We start from the raw sequence: 18,072 nt of genomic DNA, 5'->3' as shown, positions 1-18,072 counted from the left end.
CCTTTGAATGTGATCAATGGTAGTTGACTCACTATCATCCAACATTGTAAGATTCTGATATGATGATTAGAAACTCAAATGGTGAAACTATATGTTAGCAGTACAATATATTAAAAAATTGTTTGGATCGATAGAACTTGCTAAAACAGTTGCTATTCCTACTTAAAATTACAACAACTCTTGAGGTGAGTCTCACTCTCTATAGGTTTAAACGGATTCCTTGATTCTTTGGAAAGTTTTAAAATAAATGGACCAATTTAATAAAAAAATTCTAGCCAATTGTTGATCAAATTCAAGCTTATCATCAGCAACATCTATCAAGTTTTCTTTATGCTCCTAAAATTGTAATATGGTTTTACATAACTTAGCTAATCATGCGAGGACAACGTGTGTACCATTGACATTTAGATTAAGGAACACTATGAAATAGTTTTTAGGAGATTTTACCTCACCGTAATTGATTACTATGTTTGTTTTTTTTACCTTAAAAAAAACTGCATCTGATAAATTCATAAAATTCAAGAAAATATATGATTCCCTTTTAATTTTGAGCTTTATAGATCTCTAAACTTCAAAAATGTCAAATAAGTTATTGAACTTTCAATTGTGTCTAATAGATCCGGATATATTGACATTTTTTTGGATTAAATATACTATACCTAAAATTAAAAACTTATGTGTATAAAAGATCACTAAACTTTAAATTTTGTATCCAATAAACTTATAAGTTTTAAAAATTTGTCAAATAAATCAAATATCTACCGGACACAATTGAAAGTTAAAGACTTGTTGAACACAAAATTTAAAGTTTAGAAACTTAGTATACAATTTTATTGTTTTTTTAAGGTTTATATACCTATTAGACATAGAATTTTTAAATTTTAATTTTTTTTTAAAAAAAAAATTAAAATACCTATTTCCAACACCTTAAAATTTGGACTATTTATTTATTTTTAATTTTTTTTTTTAAACTAATGAGATTAGTTCAACTTAGCCTTTGGAATTGCGACCTGTCTTTTCTAATCCCCTCTATAACAATCTTTTATTATTTATAGTACATAGGCATAGAATCAAAATATTCTAATATTTATGTTTACTTGTTTTGTTTTATTTCATTATTTCACAACCAAGAAAAAATAGGTCGCTTCAATTTTATGGCTTAAGGATGAAGAATTTACATTTTAGTCCCTCCAAGTTAATCCAAAATGAATTCTTTTTAAATTCAAACCATAAGTAAATGCTATGATCTTTTCAGGAAAAAAAAGGGTAAGTGCTGTGTACTCACATTTGCATAGTTTCAATTATTTGAGCCAATAGACTCCTAAAAATTATTTAAGCCAATATGAAACATTAATGCTTGAAGCTTCAAAAGCTTATATTTTTTAGATTTATCAACTATAATGACTAAATTAATAAAAATAAATATGAAACAAAAAATTAAGGTTCGATCGATAACCATTTTGTTTTTTATTTCTAGTTTTTTAAAATTTAACCTATTTTCTCCCTATTTCTTACAATAATTTGCATCTTTCTTGAGTACAATGGTTGAATTCATAGCCAAATTCCAAAAACAAAAACAAGTTTTTAAAAGCTACTTTTTTAGTTTTTAAAATTTGGCTTGGTTTTAAACCATGGTAAAATGTAGATAACAAATGAAGAAATTTAGAGGTAGAAGTAGTGTCTATAAATTAAGTTTTCAAAAACAAAAAATAAAAAAACAAAATAGTCATCAAACGGCCTTAAAAATGTAAGGTCATATTTGATAATAATTTTTGAAAATTAGACTTATAAATACGGTTTTATCTAGATTTTTTGTACTCTCTTATCTATCATTTAAGGATATTTTTAAAAAATCAAACCAAAATTTGAAAACTAAAAAAAAATCATTTTTAAAATTTGACTAAAAATTCAAGTGTGTAGATTAAGAAAGATCAAATAATTTGTAGAGAAATAGACATAATTTTTAAAAAGAAAAAATCAAAAATAAAATAATTATCAAATATGATCTAATAAATAAAAAGTAGGGCAAAATTTGAAGAAATGTACCTTCGAAGAAAAGTTTTCTTTTTCATGTGAAAAATTACCGTCATCAATTAAAGTATTGAAGCTAGCTATTGCTTAGGAACTAAATTCAAACCAAATAATAAGAGGCAGACAGCCAACGGTTTTCATTTTTAAAAAATAAAAAACAATTTTTTCAAGGGAGAAAAACAACTTTCAGCCATTTAAAGTTATTCATATGTTAGTCAATTCCGCAAGAAGTCAAAAAAGAGAGATTTTTTTTTTTTCATTGAAAAAAATTACTCAAAGCTTTCAATGTTCATTTCCTTAATGAAAGATAATTCAAAATCAAAAGATTAAATAAATAAATAATATGACGTGGCATGTATTGATTGGTTAAACAGAAACAATCATCTCTGCACGTTCATTGTGTTGGCCACCCGATTCATAGACGAGAACGATATGTTTGAAAATTAAAATAATTTTAATTTTTATAAACTAATTAAATTTTATTTGAGTTTTAAATTAAATTAAGACAAATGGTGGGTTTGGTTTAGGAATTGATTCGTTATTTAATTTTTAGGAAATTTCAAATATTTGACTTTTGTATTTTACTAAGAATGTACAAAAAAATATTTCCATGTTTTAAGAAGGAAAAAAAATGATAGAACCATCTATTTAATTAAAAATTCTAAAATTCTCCACTTTGTTTGCTTTTTCTTTAATACAAGGTCAACGGCCTAATAAATAAAAAAAAATAAAAGCACCAAAGTATTTTTTTAGGAAAAAAAAGGAGATTAAAAAAGCAACAAACAAACAAAGCCCACTTCAAAAAGTCAACTCCTCTCTCTCTCTCCTCTTTCTCTCTCATAAAAAAAATTCTGAGCTATCAAATTTCTTCTTCTTTGGGGTTTCAGGCGCACTATCCTCTCTCTCACTGAGACACAGAGTATTATGCAATGATCAATCAAATCAAACAGTAGAGAAGATAAATTCTCTTTCTTTGAAGCCTTCAATTTTTTTTTCTTTATTCATATGGGTAATCGTATTGGGAAAATTGGCCACTGTTTCGCCGGTGCCGGCGATATCTCCCGCCGTTATGATCCTGCCGACATTATCTCCGACCCCCACGATGGGGGTTTTGGTCATTCCTTCTACTACCTCCCACCCGACCCACATACTCTCTCCTCCTCCAAAGATTTTTCCGATGATTACATCTCTCCGACGACCATTTTCCGGTCGATTTCTGGCGCTTCCGTAAGTGCCAACGTCTCAACGCCGCTCTCCACTTCTCTTGTTGATCTCTATCCTTACAGCACCACGTTTGATCGGGCCGCAGCTTTCGATTGCTCGAATTCCTTTGCCTCTGTGCCGTTGCAGCCTGTGCCTCGTCACTCGGTGTCGGGAAATTCCGGCGGATTCCCTTCGTCGGGTCCGCTGGAGAGAGGGTTTTTGTCTGGACCTTTGGCCGCCAGGAGTTTCGAGTCGGGTCCGATTGATCGAGCGGTTTATTCCGGTCCGATTGAGAAGGGCGGCGGAGCAGAGAAATTGCAGAGGAGCGTCTCTCATGGCGGCGATGGAGACAGAGAACCGAAATTGAAAAAAAGAAGAAGAAGAAATCTTATTCGGATTCTGAAGAGAGCCATATCCAAAACTATTTCTCTAAACCAGAAGGCAGCGAGTTCGAGAGTGAGAGAATCGGAATCGTATAAGCATAATGAAAATGCTGCAGCTTCTGCAGCTCAGACTCAAAGCAGTGTCCATTTGAGCAGCCATGGGAGCTTGGCGCAGGAAGACGACGGCGATTACTTTCTCGGCGGTCAGAGTGTGCAGTGGGCGCAGGGGAAGGCCGGTGAGGATAGAGTTCACGTGGTGATATCGGAGGATAATGGTTGGGTTTTCGTCGGAATTTATGATGGATTCAACGGTCCTGATGCCCCTGATTACTTACTTGCTAATCTCTACACTGCCGTTCTTAAAGAACTCAAGGGTGGTTTGATTTGGAGTGATAAGTTCGATTCAACTGCAACTTCATCTTCCATGAACTCATCCAACTCTGCTTCAATTGAGGAAGATGATCATGGAACACCCCACATGAAAAATCGCGAGAATGATCATCAATCTACAGAGATTTTCCCGGTGGAAAATGGGGTTGTGAATTTGGAGGCTGATTCAGTGAAGAAAAGAGACAGAATTTACAATACGAATTATAGGACGAGTCAGCTGATGAAGAAGGCCGATCAGAATCCAAAGAATTGGAAATGTGAATGGGAAAGGGAAAGATTAGGATTAGAGGGGAAGTTGAACAACAATAGACAATTAGATCACCATCAAATATGGGATGAATCAACAGCAATCAATCATTCTGAGGTGTTGAATGCTCTGTCTCAAGCATTAAGAAAAACAGAGGAAGCATATCTACAGAATGCAGACAAGATGGTCACAAGAAATCCTGAGCTAGCTCTTATGGGTTCTTGTGTTTTGGTTATGTTGATGAGAGGAGAAGATGTCTACTTAATGAATGTAGGAGACAGCCGCGCTATTGTAGCTCAGCAATTCGAACCAGATTTCGGGACTGGAAAACTATACAGAGACTTGGAGAGAATCAATGAAGGAACACTACGAGTATTTGAATCCTCTAATGGAGTGGAGTTTGAAAGATTAAAAGCATTGGCCTCCCATCAGCTTACGATGGACCACAGCACTTACACAGAGGAGGTAATGTTCGTGTCTATATCATCACTCATTTTACTCCTAAGACTGCATTTTTTCATGTCCATTTCTCTCTGGTTACTAAGTTCCTTAGATTACATGCACTTATGAGAGAATACTTACATATCAGGAAGTTCAGAGGATCAAGAATGCTCATCCTGATGACGCTTCCGCAATTATGAATGACAGGGTGAAAGGTTATTTGAAGATCACACGGGCATTCGGAGCTGGCTTTCTGAAACAGGTATTCCACATTTCTAAGTCTTTTAGTCAGCTAGAATGTAAGAGAAACATAGTCTGTCTGGAAACTATTCTGAGACAGTTTGGAAAATAGAGAAGGCCAATGGTGGATTCAGTTAATAATAACAAATGTTCAATAAAATTTGAATGTTGGTGCTGATGAGCTGAGTGTTTTGCAGCCAAAGTGGAATGATGCATTGCTAGAGATGTTCAGAATAGACTATGTGGGAAATTCACCTTATATCACCTGTGATCCAACTCTGTGCCATTATAAACTCAGCCCAACAGACAGATTCTTGATATTGTCCTCTGATGGACTCTACCAGTACTTTACCAACGAAGAAGCTGTTGCTCAAGTAGAGTCCTTCATTGCTTCTTTTCCTGAAGGAGATCCTGCTCAAAATCTCATTGAAGAAGTATTGTTCCGAGCAGCTAAAAAATACGGTAAGCTCCTCATCCATCTATAAGATAGGAAGATAAAAGAAACAAATAGGGGTATATGTTAAAGTGAAAACGTTGATTTACTAATGTGATTTGGAAAACTTTCAGGAATGGACTTCCATGAGCTGCTTGATATCCCACAAGGGGAGCGGCGGAAGTACCACGATGATGTGTCGGTTATCATCATTTCATTCGAAGGAAGAATTTGGCATTCGTTGATGTAAATAGAGATACTAGCCAATAGAAATCAAGATAACAACAGAAGGTTGGGCAATTAGTTCTGCCATTTATTTCATTTATTCTTCTTCCCTATTCTCACTACAAATGCAATCAAATCAATTTCTCTCTTGTTCAACCTGTAACAGAGAGAGTGTAGAGTTGTTCAGCTTTCTGTCTTCACATCCTAATTGTGTGTGTGTGTGTGTGTGTGTTGCAACTTGCATCCAGTACAAATACATTCCAAAGAAGAATTGGAAAATTTTAACAATTTTGTTTTGCAGACTTCAGAAGTTTCTTCTATAGAAGTTTTGACTTCCTACCTACCTACCCACCCAAAAAAATAATTAGGTAAAAAGAACAATATAGAAACTGGAAGAAATGCCTACTCATTTACCTATACTCTTGTGAATTTCGAAACCAAAGACATGGGGACTTCTTGATGATGATAAATTTCTTTTCTTATGTAATATACTTCTAAAAATGCTATAGAAATTCTAGCCAAAATTTTGTAGATCAAAGAAAAAAAGGAGGGTTCTTCAAAACCTTGATTTGGGAAAGGAAAATCATAATGAAAAGGAACTTATTTTGAATTTGACCTTAATTCAGTTCACTCAGAAGAACTAGTCCTTAGTGGAACTGGACCTGGGGGTCAAAATTTTATGTCCGAATCAAAGAAAAGAAAGAAAAAAATAATCTGCCTTCTTTTTCTCTCTCTCCTTTGAATCTTCTTCCTCTTCCCACCCCATTTTCCTAAACTTGGTTGTGAACAGAGCAAAAACCTATTGTGTTAGGTTTTTTCTTTCTAAAATATTCTTGGAAATGGAAGTCTTGGTCAGATTACAAAAGCATCCATCACACGATGAGTTGTTCATTTGGTGGGTTGAGTATGGCATATTGAAATGGTTGCCACACAATTAATTATTACTTAGCTTAAACTATTCAAGCTATTTTACCACACTAATCATGTTTGGAGTGGTTATTAAAATCATTTCCATCCTATTTAAATTTACTCTTAAACATGATTAATGATTCAAAATCAATTTTGATAAAATAAATTGGCTTCAAAATTGTAAAATAAGACATTAAGCTCTTAAATGATTAAAAACTCGTTTGATTCCCATGGAATGGGCATCCGGATTACTATGTTCGTTTTGCAGTATTGTGAGATGCCCCGACATCTGAAAATTCTCGAACATCCTAGGATAAAGGACATCTGGAGAGTTTTGGATGCTCTCCTAAAACATGGATTTTCCATATTCCCAAGTTGAGGGCATCCCTATTTCACTTTTTTATCCTTCATTTTTATTTTATTTTACATATATATAAAAATCTTCATTTCCATTGTATAATTAAAATATTGTCAACCATGTATATCATATCCTTTAGTTATATCATAATTCTTATTATTTTTTTGGTAGTATATTCAAATTTAAATTTAATTAATATTTATCTTATAAAAAATCTTAAATTGTGATAATATTATTTTGTTGAGAAAAATAACACATAAAAATAATATAAATTGTATTAATTTTAAAAGAAATTCAAATTGATAAAAATAAATATGTTATATAAATTCAAACTATATCAAATTAATTATAAAGTAATAAATAGTCGTAAACACATTCTTGTAATTCTATGTAAATTTGAGACATTCCCGAATAAAAATCTTACTAAACAAACACAATTATCAAAATATTCTCAGATATCTGCAAAAATATTGCTACAAAACAAACATAGTAATCTAAAAATGTTGGACATATTCCTAATATATATAATTTCAGACATTTAAAATTTTGTTTATCTATATTCTCAAAAAACAAACCGCCCTTCAAGAAATCTATTTAAAATTCAGATGTCATCGCCTTTTAAAAAAGTTGCACAACGTTTTCAACTAAACCATAAATGTATACACAACATTAAAAAAATCGTAAAAACTAATCTTCCTTTTTCTTTTTTTCCATTTTTTCCTTTGTTTTTAACAAAAACATTAAAATATTAATTTTTTTGGAATTTTCCTGATTATACGCAAATTCATTGTGGACATGGAAGTCAATGCAAAAGATAAATTAAAACCTGAACTAATCAAACCCCTACACCAAACAGAGGTTAATTTAAAACAATTACTTAAAAAAGGGGTCAAAAATCAATTCAGATCAAAACCTAATCAATTAAAACTCTTAACTTTATTGCGCCCCAAAAAAAGAAAAAAGAAAAAAAAAACTATCTTTATCTAGTACAAGATATAAAAAGAAAATATTTTTCAATCCCCACATCATTGAACTAGATATTTATACGTTATTTATAATATTTAGGCAATATGATTTTAAAATACTATTATTTCGAACCCTTAAACCAAATCTTCTTCCAAAATAAAAATATCACTAACAATCAATGGGAATAGTCAACTAATATTGAAGAGTTTTTGAACTACAGGTTGTATTTGAAATTTGAACATAGTGAATCTGATTCTATGTATGTATGTGTGTATGTGCTTGTGTAGGCAATGGAAGAAGTAAGGAGACAAAGGTAAGTGCCGTCCGCCAAATGCTGCAGAGAAGGAATAGAGTGGTAGGCCAGGTTTAGGCAATTCTATAAAGATGCTTGAAATTCTATATTCACAATCACCCAAATAGAATATCAAAGTTCAAAAAATTGGACACGAATCTGATTCCGAAATTATATATTAATTAAGATCATCTAAATCACATCTTAATATTCTAAATCTTTTAGTAATCCTTTTAATTTTGACGTTGTACAAGTTCATTTGATCAGTTCTAACTATTCGAACAACTAGAAGATCTCATTCTAATTTCTATAAAGACAATGTACAATGGGTTGGGTTTTGGCTTTGGAATATTAGATAGTAATGGAAGAATAAATGAGTTTTCGACTTTTGAGCTGTCCTTATCTCAGAACATAATATTGGAGCTGGATTGGCTGATGAAAAATGGTACACAAACTTATAAAATCCCTTCACTTTCTCCCCCACCCCACCACACATTCCAATATTGGAGAAGGCTCCTGAGGAACTTAAAAGTTCTTAGTCAGTTTCAAGGCCTTGAAATTCTACTGTTAAATTCAAAAGGCAATATGTGATTGATTTCTATGATGTTGGAGGTGATATAAGCCCACATAGTGGGAGGGAATGAACAACATTGAACAGAGATATCGTCTTGAACTACGAGAGAACTAAGGAAAAATGGATCATCTCTAAAAATCTATCCTAATTTCCGGTCTTTACTGGAGATGATCCAGTTCAAATATTGAAGAGGTTTGTGATCAGAAAATTCCAGTCAATATTTAGATGGAAATTTGACGCCAGCTCAATTTGTCAACCAAGACAGAACCGTCCCCCTTCAACAGGAGCAAAATGGCAGGGAGAACATCAGATCTTGTGTGAAGCTTGTCTATGATGGTGTCCGTTACTATCATAAATCCATGGAAAGGAGGACCAGCACATCTCTTTTGACTTTTACAACCGATGGATATTGATCATGTAGGTGGATTTCCAATTTGAATTCCACCAAGAAGAAATAAGCGATTGAAAAACAAAAGCCTGAGCCATAATATAAAATAAAGGATAGTGGATGCAAATTCGTTTTCAAAATAATCAGCATTCAAAACCCACTTGCACATTTATGGCTGACTCGGAGCACGTAAGAATCTAAAAAACATCAAGGGCTACAAAGAATGATAGTACAGGTCTAGTTATCAAGTTACAATATGTTGGTGGGGCGACAAAACTTTAAGATAATGTACAAAACGTGGAGGGAAAAGCCTATCAACTAAAAAAGCCAAAAAAAAAAAAAAAGAAAAGAAAAGACGCCTGTAATCTAAAGATTCTAAACAAATAAAAAAAAACCTCATTGGAAGTGATCAATGATATATAGAAAAGGTGAGGACGAAGTAAGCATAAGGCCTCCAGAGAAACCAAGAGTCCTATGTTTTTTTAGATCTAATCTTAGCTTTCAGAAGCAGTGAACTAAAATAAAATCTTGCCCTAGAAAACGATCATGTATGATACCTCTGTTTTAGTTTATGGAACCCAAGTTTCGGACAAGGACAAAGATGTTTACCCCCCAGAACTTTAAGAAATTGCAGATGAATGACAACAGAAAAGGCTGAAGCAGTCCTTAATTCCAATATGCTAACCTCGGCTAAAATCCATATGAATGCAGGTAGGATTGCATGGAAAAGGGCAGTCGATTAGCTTCACTGAATTTCGTTTGAAGTACCAATCACCCACGGCCTCTGCTATAGTCTGTTCTTGAGCAATAACACAATCAGTTTATGCAGAAAGAGAGATTTATCTGTCAAGTAGTACTATGAATATTACATATTAGTCCTCATAAGCACCACGACAAACATTACATCAATGAGTTCTCGATACTAATAAAAGTTTGTGGAAAAGATTAAATCTCTGTAATTCCTTACTAAGATTGTTTACATCTAAAATATATTATAGTTGGTTGGTCCATGGGCAGGGTGATAAGCATCTGAGAAAGCAAAGAACGATAAAACAAAAAGATGGAGACAGCTTAAGCAGCATAATTCTCAAACGGAATAAGCAAGCACACAAACATAAATATATAATGGGAAGAACAATTCTAATAAGCAAGCAGAAACTTCATATTCTCTCAGTTATGCATTTTAAAATACGAACTATCCTTACCCTCTTATTTATCCTAGGAGAATTGGGGGAATGCCATGTCTCAGACATCCATGTTTGGCAGTGGATGAAGCAAGAATTTACAAAAAGTCCTCCTTCCTTGTTGTGCTTGAAGTCATTCACTGCCTTCAGCAAAGAGTCCCGGAACCCTTATAGAAACAAAATACAAATGGACAAGATCAAGAACAATATTGTGTTTTGATCCTGACTTCACCAGATAATTAATTAAAAAAAAAAAAATCAAGAACATAGATGACAGAATTACATTTTCCAATAAGAACAGTCAGAAAGGAAAAAATATATATATTATATTTTAATTAAACCTACACATTTTTTCCTCAACTGCCGCATCTTATACCATCACAAGAAAAGCATATCTAAAGAGAGAATTATGAAAGATAAACTAAATTTAACAGGTCTTATTTTTTTGTAGGCTGCATGAAGATAACTCAGAGTGTAGTTCTTGTGAAAGTTCCTATGTGATCATGTAAATGCTGATTTTTTTTTAATATCCATGAGTGTGTTTTGCCAGCATTTGTGCACCTCGACTATTATTACTGGGCGCTTATGGACCTGCTACATTTGAATGCCAAGTAAATCATAGGATATTAAATCCTCGATAGGTGCTTACATGGCTTGAACTCATTCCCTCTCCTTTTATAATTTAAATGTCCTTTATTGACCTCTTGGCCAACCCATGGAGGTTTCTAAATGTTAATTTCAAACCAACTCTTATTTACACAATGATTCCATATGAGGACATGGTGTCACAAAAAAGTATTTGTTATCAAAGATCATTAAAATTCTACCTATATCTTGAAGTGGATACCAAAACATAGAGTGACAGACTTGTAGGGTTGCAAAATATGTACATGTACCTTGAAGAATTTCAAGCTGAGCATGATCACATTTAAATATATTAAGCCTGCATTTCTGCCAAGAGCCAGCAGGATCTAATGCGTTTGGCACCAAGACATTTTGTATCTAATAGCCAGGCAATCGGTATCAGAAATTATATATAACAAAATTAAATCTTGGAGTTGAGTTGGGCATTATAAGAAACAATTACCTGCCAAAAATCATAAGCTGGGTTGACAAGAAACAACGGGGTGCTTATATGTTTGATAACTTCTTGAGGAAAGAAACACTGTCATTCCAAATCAAAACAAATGATTGAGGCTGGAGGCTAAAATCACATATTAAGAGATTGAGATTTAAAATTCATTACTACTAGGATCAATAATTTGTATCTGGTAACTCAAATCCCATGGTCTAATAGTGAACCATGATTAGTCGAGAATTTTGTGAAAGGATCTCATAAAAGAGTTCTGAACAGGAAAAAGAAAATCCTACCTTAGATGGCTCGTCTGTAGCTGTACAATCCTTGGGTAAGCTTTTACCAGTTTTCTGAAGTCACAATGGCAGCAAAGAGTTCAAACATTACAAGTATGCAGAATTTCCTTAAATTTATTATTTATTTTAGAAAAGAATAAATACATATTTATGTCAGATCAATAACCTATAATCTATCAGAGGAGATTAAGAAAAGAAGTCTTTCGTTTCTTTTTAAACATCTTAATTTTGAAACAATATTTCCAAGTGTATTTTAGATTATATTTTCTAATATATTTCTATGACAAACAAACTTTCATTTTGGATGAATAAAAGATGATAGGCAAGCTAGATTTTTAAAATTATAAATCTGAATATATTCAGTAAATCCTAATTTAATTTTTTTTATTAAGTTCATATATCATGCTCGTAAATGAGATGAACTTTGCTATATGATTAAGTTTCTATACTATCTATGTACTGAATAATATTAATTTGATGTAGTTGATACAGCTAGTGTATTCAAGTATGAAAACCAACCATTTAATTTCATCGTTAAAACTTTATAAAAACAATATTATAAATAAGCGCCTAATTATCATACAAGGTAACATTTTTTTAACTTGAGTATTATGCATTTACATGATCCATGTGTCTAGCTACGTTTATCTATGAGAGAGGATAATTAACAATGATCCCCCCACCCCACACACCCACCCCACACCTAATTGAAATTTCTAATTAACTTGACAAATCTAAGCTTAAAAATTATAAATCTTTACGTTTAACAATTGAACTAATGATTTCAACCAATGTTTAATCCATATTTCCTTTTATCTTATCATTGAAGATGGTAAGAGAGTACCCTTTCTCCATTTTCTATATTCTATAATTCTTAGTACTTCCAGATTTCTATAGACTTTCTAAAACTGTAATTTCTTTTTGGTTCCACCATTTGAAATATTATTGTTTTTTACAGAGTGCTAAAATTAGTTTTATAAAAAATTGGGGTGCATGTTATAGGACATTAATGGCTGCGTGGCAAAGTGAGCCATAAACATAAGCTTCCATCAATTATTGATTTATACTGTTTTATCACACTCATGGATTAATTTTCAGAAGTCAAATGATAATATCTACAAAACATTGTTATATGATCAATAGATTTCACGACATCAGTCAAGGAGTAATATGATTACCATAATAGGAATAGCAAAGACAGATAAACATCAATTTGAAACAAGATGCAAGGAATTCAAACAGTGAAATAAAATTAATTAAATTTCTAGAAGACATCTGCTCCAAGTTAGACAAAAGTTCATGAGTATAAATGATGAAGATGTGAATTACTGAAAACTTAACGATATATAGTGGATGTTTCCTAATCAATAATAAGAAATAAAATTCCTTTGATCAAATTCAGGATTCACCAAGTAAAAATTATATGTATTTAAATTTCAATACGTTCTTTGTCATATTTGCTGATAATAACATCACATAGGGTACAAGGTTTCGAACCTACAACCTCTTAAAGAAGTAGAGATTATCTTAACTACTAAGTTGTGCTCATGTATGTTGATTTTTTTTTTTTTTTGGTCATATTACACTCTACTATTCTTAAAATAATGACTGATATATTTCAAACAAACACTATTTCTATAAACTAAATATCAACCAAGTATAGATTTTAAAGAGAATCAATTCTGTGTACCTTGCAATATTAACCTAGCATATGAACATATGGCTATGACTCCAGTAAATTTGGAGACCCCAAGTTTAACCTTAATGAAACCTTATATTGGAGGTTGTAGGCTTGTAGCTAACCCTAACAGAGGTTATATGCATGATATCATCCTAATAAGCTAAAAACGGCAGGATTAAGTTAAGGATCCAACTGGTCATGTGTTATGGCCCCCAGTATATGCTGATGTAGTTCTCCTTGAACTTGGTTGGTTAGTTGATAGTTCTCCTTGGATTTAATTAGTATTAGATACTAGGTGCCAGCTGCAACTGTTATTAGACAGACTGCTCGTATACCTTCTGCCTCTTACCATTTGGGTGCCTTTAATTTGAAGATTTAAAGGAGAATTCAGAGGGGAAAAAACTCCCTCATTGTCTATAAACTATAAAAGGAAAATACCCCAAATAAATTTACAAGGTTCTTTCCAAAGAAAATCCCAAGGTTCTGTACCATCCAATCACTAAATGCATAAATCAGAACAAATGAAAAGCAGAGTACAACCTGAAGGTTGAAAACATCATGATAGAAAGATCTCATTGTATGATTTCCCGAAACATCTTTCCTGAAATGGAAGAGAGAAAAAAGATCCCAATTGGCACAACCTTTTTCTGTAGAAGCAATGACGTAGAAAGAAACAGCAGTTTCAAAATTGAGCTAGCCCCTAAGCATCACAGAAGAATCCTCTCGGGATTTGTCCTATAACAACTAAATACCAAGAAATACTCCCAGACATTCTAATAAGGTGTGTTTCTCACAACATAGCACATTAAAGAGAAGATGCTCATATGATCCCAAACATAGTTTGTATCAGACTGGAAAATATGTTCCGAAAGACTGCTAATGTATATGTTAGTAGAATACAAGATTATTCATGTGCAGAATAGTATTAAGCAAATGGAAATCATACTCGTCAAGGAAAAATCCAGCATCAGCAAGACACTTGATTGTTGCATCCTTTGGTAAAAGCTCTCTGAAGTCATCACAATGAATAAGGGTAGCCAAGCCCCCAGCAGAGCACCCTGAAAGAAGAGCCTGGAGTGGATAGAAGTTGGTGAACACAGAGGGCACAATTTAAGATGCAGAGAAAACACCTCATTAACTAAATGATTGTGGATGTAGATCTTAGAAGAAGATATTATAAATTTTATTACCACATGCCCACCTGCCTTGCCTTTGACAAGCCAACAGATAAGAGTTCATCCATAAGGGCTTCCCAGATGAGCTGGCCTCTGAAATAAAGTATATTTCCATTCTATTGCAAGGACAAACGTAAATATAGTTATTGAATCCACTCAATAAAATTACCAGGTTGAAGTTTCAAAAAGATAAGAGGTCATGTAATTGAGAGAAGCACAGGAGAATTATGAAACTGGTTGTAGTATTTCGAAATAAACAAATTTTGGTTCCTGACTTTACCATTTAGACATATTTGTAATGAACCAAAGAAACTTCGACTTATGAAAAAAAATGACCGGGTACCGAACTTGAATATGTTGTACATTTGTTTCACCCGCAGGATGGCCTGCTAATGATGCTCCATCACAGTAACGTATCTTGATTTTGTTCCAATTATAGAAATCTGAAGAATACATGAACCAACCTAAGAATTAGGATTACGTAATCAAAGACTAAGTGCTAACCAGAGATTGTTAAACATTTTCATCATCTTAGAAGCAATATAATCTCAAAATAAGAATAAAAAAGCCTTCAAGCTGTACGTGTGCGTGTGCGTTTGGGTGTGTGTGGCTTATTTGGAGAGAGAAATGCTATAACATTTTCAGATAAGTCTAACTCTTTAGATTATTTTGTGACCGTCTACAGTTTAGAACCTCAAATTGGTGTGCTTAAAGCAAGCTCTTTGTGGAAAAGTGACTTCTTGTCCATTTGTCCCTTAGGCTGTTTCAGTCTAGTTTGCACCTCTTCAAATGCAAGTTGAAAGTTCTGACTTTGTTTCTCATTAAAAAAATAAATTAAATTAAAAATAAGAGCTCTCAATAAAATTCAAGTCCATCTTAGAGAAGGAAGAAAAGAACAAAGTAACCATGCAGGTATCTCAAACAATGACCAATTTCAGGAACTATATCAAATTGAAACGTTTGTCCTGAAAATGAAACGCAAGTTTAAGAGCGAGGTAATTCATGTGAGTTACTCTGTCTGGAGCGCAAATAAAGGAAATCTGGTATTTACATCAAATGCATTAACAAGAGCTCTACTCATACTATTGAGATAGAAATTAAGGACTTGCAACTGATTTCCATATTAAGAATCTCCCCCAAAAATAACAAATAACAAAGGAAGAAGATTGGAATAAGATGAAATGACATGCTAAAAGAAACAGCTCTTCCTTGTACTTACTACTTAGACCCCACCGCTACTATATATCTGAGCAGATCTGCTAGCTAGTAACAATAATGGTCTATTATAAAAAACTAAGGAGAAAAAAAGGTTTAGACATAATCAATTAGAACGACAATACTATATACGTATAACAAACCTTTGTATCAATAGGTTTCGATGAAGTACTTACTGCCAGAAACAACGTTAAGTTTAGAATCAAGTTCAGCGACATTAGTGTAAATGGAATCAAAACAAGACCAAGTGAAGTGATAAATGGGTTTTTTTTGTACAGATGGCCCATTTTTGCAGGGTTAAATGAAAAATGGGTACCTTTTTGAAATTGAATGAAAAGTGGTCTTCTGCTTGCATCAGTATCCTATGAATTTACCCATTCGACCTTGAAAACCATCTGCACGCTATGATTTATAAGTTTTCTTGATACACGATATTCGATACTCGATTCTCGATCCTCGATACTTCATACTCTACGCTTTATACTCTATGCTATATACTAGCTATATGCTACTCGATCCTTGGTACTTGATACTTGATGCTCGATGCTTGATGTTTTACGCTCTATGCTCTATGTTATATGTTTTATGCTATATACTAGCTACATGTTACTCGATCCTCGATACTCTATGCTCTATTTTGTACGTTCGCTTGATACTTGATGCTATAATGCTCTATACTCTATGTTTGATGTTTGATGCAAAGAAACAAAAAGAAAAAGAAGAAACATGGAAAAAAAAAAAGAAGAAGAAAAAATGCAGAAAAAAAGAACAAAAGTAAAAAAAAAAAAAAAAAGAGGAAGAAGAAGAAACTAAGAAAAATGAAAAAAGAAAAAAAAAATGTCGCAAAACAAAGAAAATAGAAGAGGAATGTATTTAAGGTCAAAAGTGGTAATTTTACACAACGATGACATCAGCGGAAGTCCAAAATTCATTGTTTTAAAAAAAAGTACCCATTTTCATTTGTGCCCCAAGGGTCATCCATGCCATTTTTCCGTGATAAATGGAGACTGGAGAGTACTGTGGCCAATAGAAATAGTAATACACAAAATTACCCGGATTTTGGGACGCATCACTACTTAAAATTCCAGAGAAACGAACACGACGCTCCATGTAGTCTGATGAACCTAACGGGGTCATTTTACGCGATGAACAAGACGAGACTGTATGGCACCAACCTCCACCCTAAAAAGGAATTAGACTCAAAGTTAACTCCAGAAAGACAAAAGGGAAAGCCAGCCTCTTGATCAAGTAATTGAACAAAAACCTCAATATGAAGAACCCAATTGCTAGAACCAGATCCGAAGCCTTTCTGAAAATGGTATCCAGGCAAACTCCCATCAAGACATACTGCAAAGATCGAAACCTAAAAGTAAGCATGAATTTGAATGCAAAAAGAAAGAGAAGAGGAATTGGACAGCGTACGAGCGCCTTTTGCTTTGGCATTGTGCAGCAAAGATAGGTCAACCAAATCGGGGTCATCGGCGGGATTGAGATCGAAATTGTGGTTGACGACACTGTCTTCAGCATGCCAAGAATCGGAGAGGAAAGAAAAAACGAAAACAATGAAAACGAAACAGATAACTGCAATCGCCCAGTCTTTCTTGGACCATTTGCTCCACCATAGAAGAGCTCGAAAGCCAGAGATCGCCATTTGAAGGTCAAAAGGGGTCGATAATTCAGAATCGGAGAAGCAAATTGAGCTCGAACACAGAGAATTTGGATATAATTAGAGTGTAAAATTAACCAACTGAGGCAGTGGCAACGAATTTTAGGATCATACACACACAGATTCGGGCATTTGGAGTGTTGAGTATGGGCATGGCTGGCTGATCTCAGCGATTTATCTAAATAATATGAATATTAAATTAAACATTAGAGAGATACTTCAGAAGAAAAAGCAGCAACGCGCGCAGGTTGTTTTTATTTTTATTTTTATTTTATTTTTTTATTGTTAGTTCAAAAAATACAGAGTGGAATAGGAAATTCAAATCTCTCACAGTTGACGGCATTAGCATTAGTTCATCTAATTTTCATATTCCAATATACTTGTATTATATTTTGGGCTGCACTTATCCATCAAAGTCACCAATTATAAGTTGCCAATAATACAAGGTAATTGGGCACAAAAAAATTATACTCATGTAATAATTATATACCTCCAGTTATCCTTCATAATTTAACACGTCATCAAGTGATGTATCAATTTGTTATTCATTTATTTTGTAGACCCCACATAATTTTCTATCCTACTATTAGATTAGAATTTTTTCTCGTGGCTACACCTACGAATTACTCTTTCAAAATTTAATATTGTATAGATTTAGAATTTTTTTCTCGTGATTACACCTATGGATTACTCTTTCAAA

At 33.2% G+C, this 18,072-nt stretch overlaps 2 protein-coding genes across 4 annotated transcripts; one reads left to right on the top strand and one right to left on the bottom strand.

Annotated features, from left to right (window-relative positions):
* Positions 1 to 2,804: 2,804 nt before the first annotated feature.
* On the top strand, positions 2,805 to 5,881 carry LOC120069881 (putative protein phosphatase 2C 23). The gene is made up of 4 exons (XM_039021701.2): positions 2,805 to 4,719; positions 4,844 to 4,957; positions 5,133 to 5,397; positions 5,503 to 5,881. Exons 1-4 carry the CDS (start codon positions 3,037 to 3,039, stop codon positions 5,616 to 5,618), a joined length of 2,178 nt encoding a protein of 725 aa, XP_038877629.1. The 5' UTR covers positions 2,805 to 3,036; the 3' UTR covers positions 5,619 to 5,881.
* A 2,089-nt stretch (positions 5,882 to 7,970) lies between these two features.
* LOC120069891 (pectin acetylesterase 5-like) lies at positions 7,971 to 17,628 on the bottom strand. Of its 3 annotated transcripts, none has more exons than XM_039021717.2 (13): positions 17,129 to 17,628; positions 16,971 to 17,053; positions 16,759 to 16,888; positions 14,840 to 14,934; positions 14,518 to 14,607; positions 14,263 to 14,387; positions 13,857 to 13,917; positions 11,636 to 11,689; positions 11,352 to 11,429; positions 11,161 to 11,266; positions 10,286 to 10,431; positions 9,766 to 9,874; positions 7,971 to 8,160 (listed from the first exon to the last, which is right to left on the bottom strand). In XM_039021717.2, exons 1-13 carry the CDS (start codon positions 17,355 to 17,357, stop codon positions 8,015 to 8,017), a joined length of 1,452 nt encoding a protein of 483 aa, XP_038877645.1. In that variant the 5' UTR covers positions 17,358 to 17,628; the 3' UTR covers positions 7,971 to 8,014. The 3 variants fall into 3 exon arrangements, with proteins under 3 accessions (XP_038877645.1, XP_090168383.1, XP_038877646.1); XM_090312257.1 differs by lacking the exon at positions 7,971 to 8,160 and adding an exon at positions 8,947 to 9,169; XM_039021718.2 differs by lacking the exon at positions 7,971 to 8,160 and having other exon boundaries at positions 9,198 to 9,874.
* Positions 17,629 to 18,072: the final 444 nt, after the last annotated feature.

The sequence above is a fragment of the Benincasa hispida genome, chromosome 3 (genome assembly GCF_027475165.1).
Source record: "Benincasa hispida cultivar pf3 chromosome 3, pf3_genome.v1.1, whole genome shotgun sequence".
Lineage (NCBI taxonomy): Eukaryota > Viridiplantae > Streptophyta > Magnoliopsida > Cucurbitales > Cucurbitaceae > Benincasa > Benincasa hispida.
The sequence above is the reverse complement of the archived record's forward strand: the minus strand, read 5'-3'. Positions and strand labels throughout refer to the sequence as shown.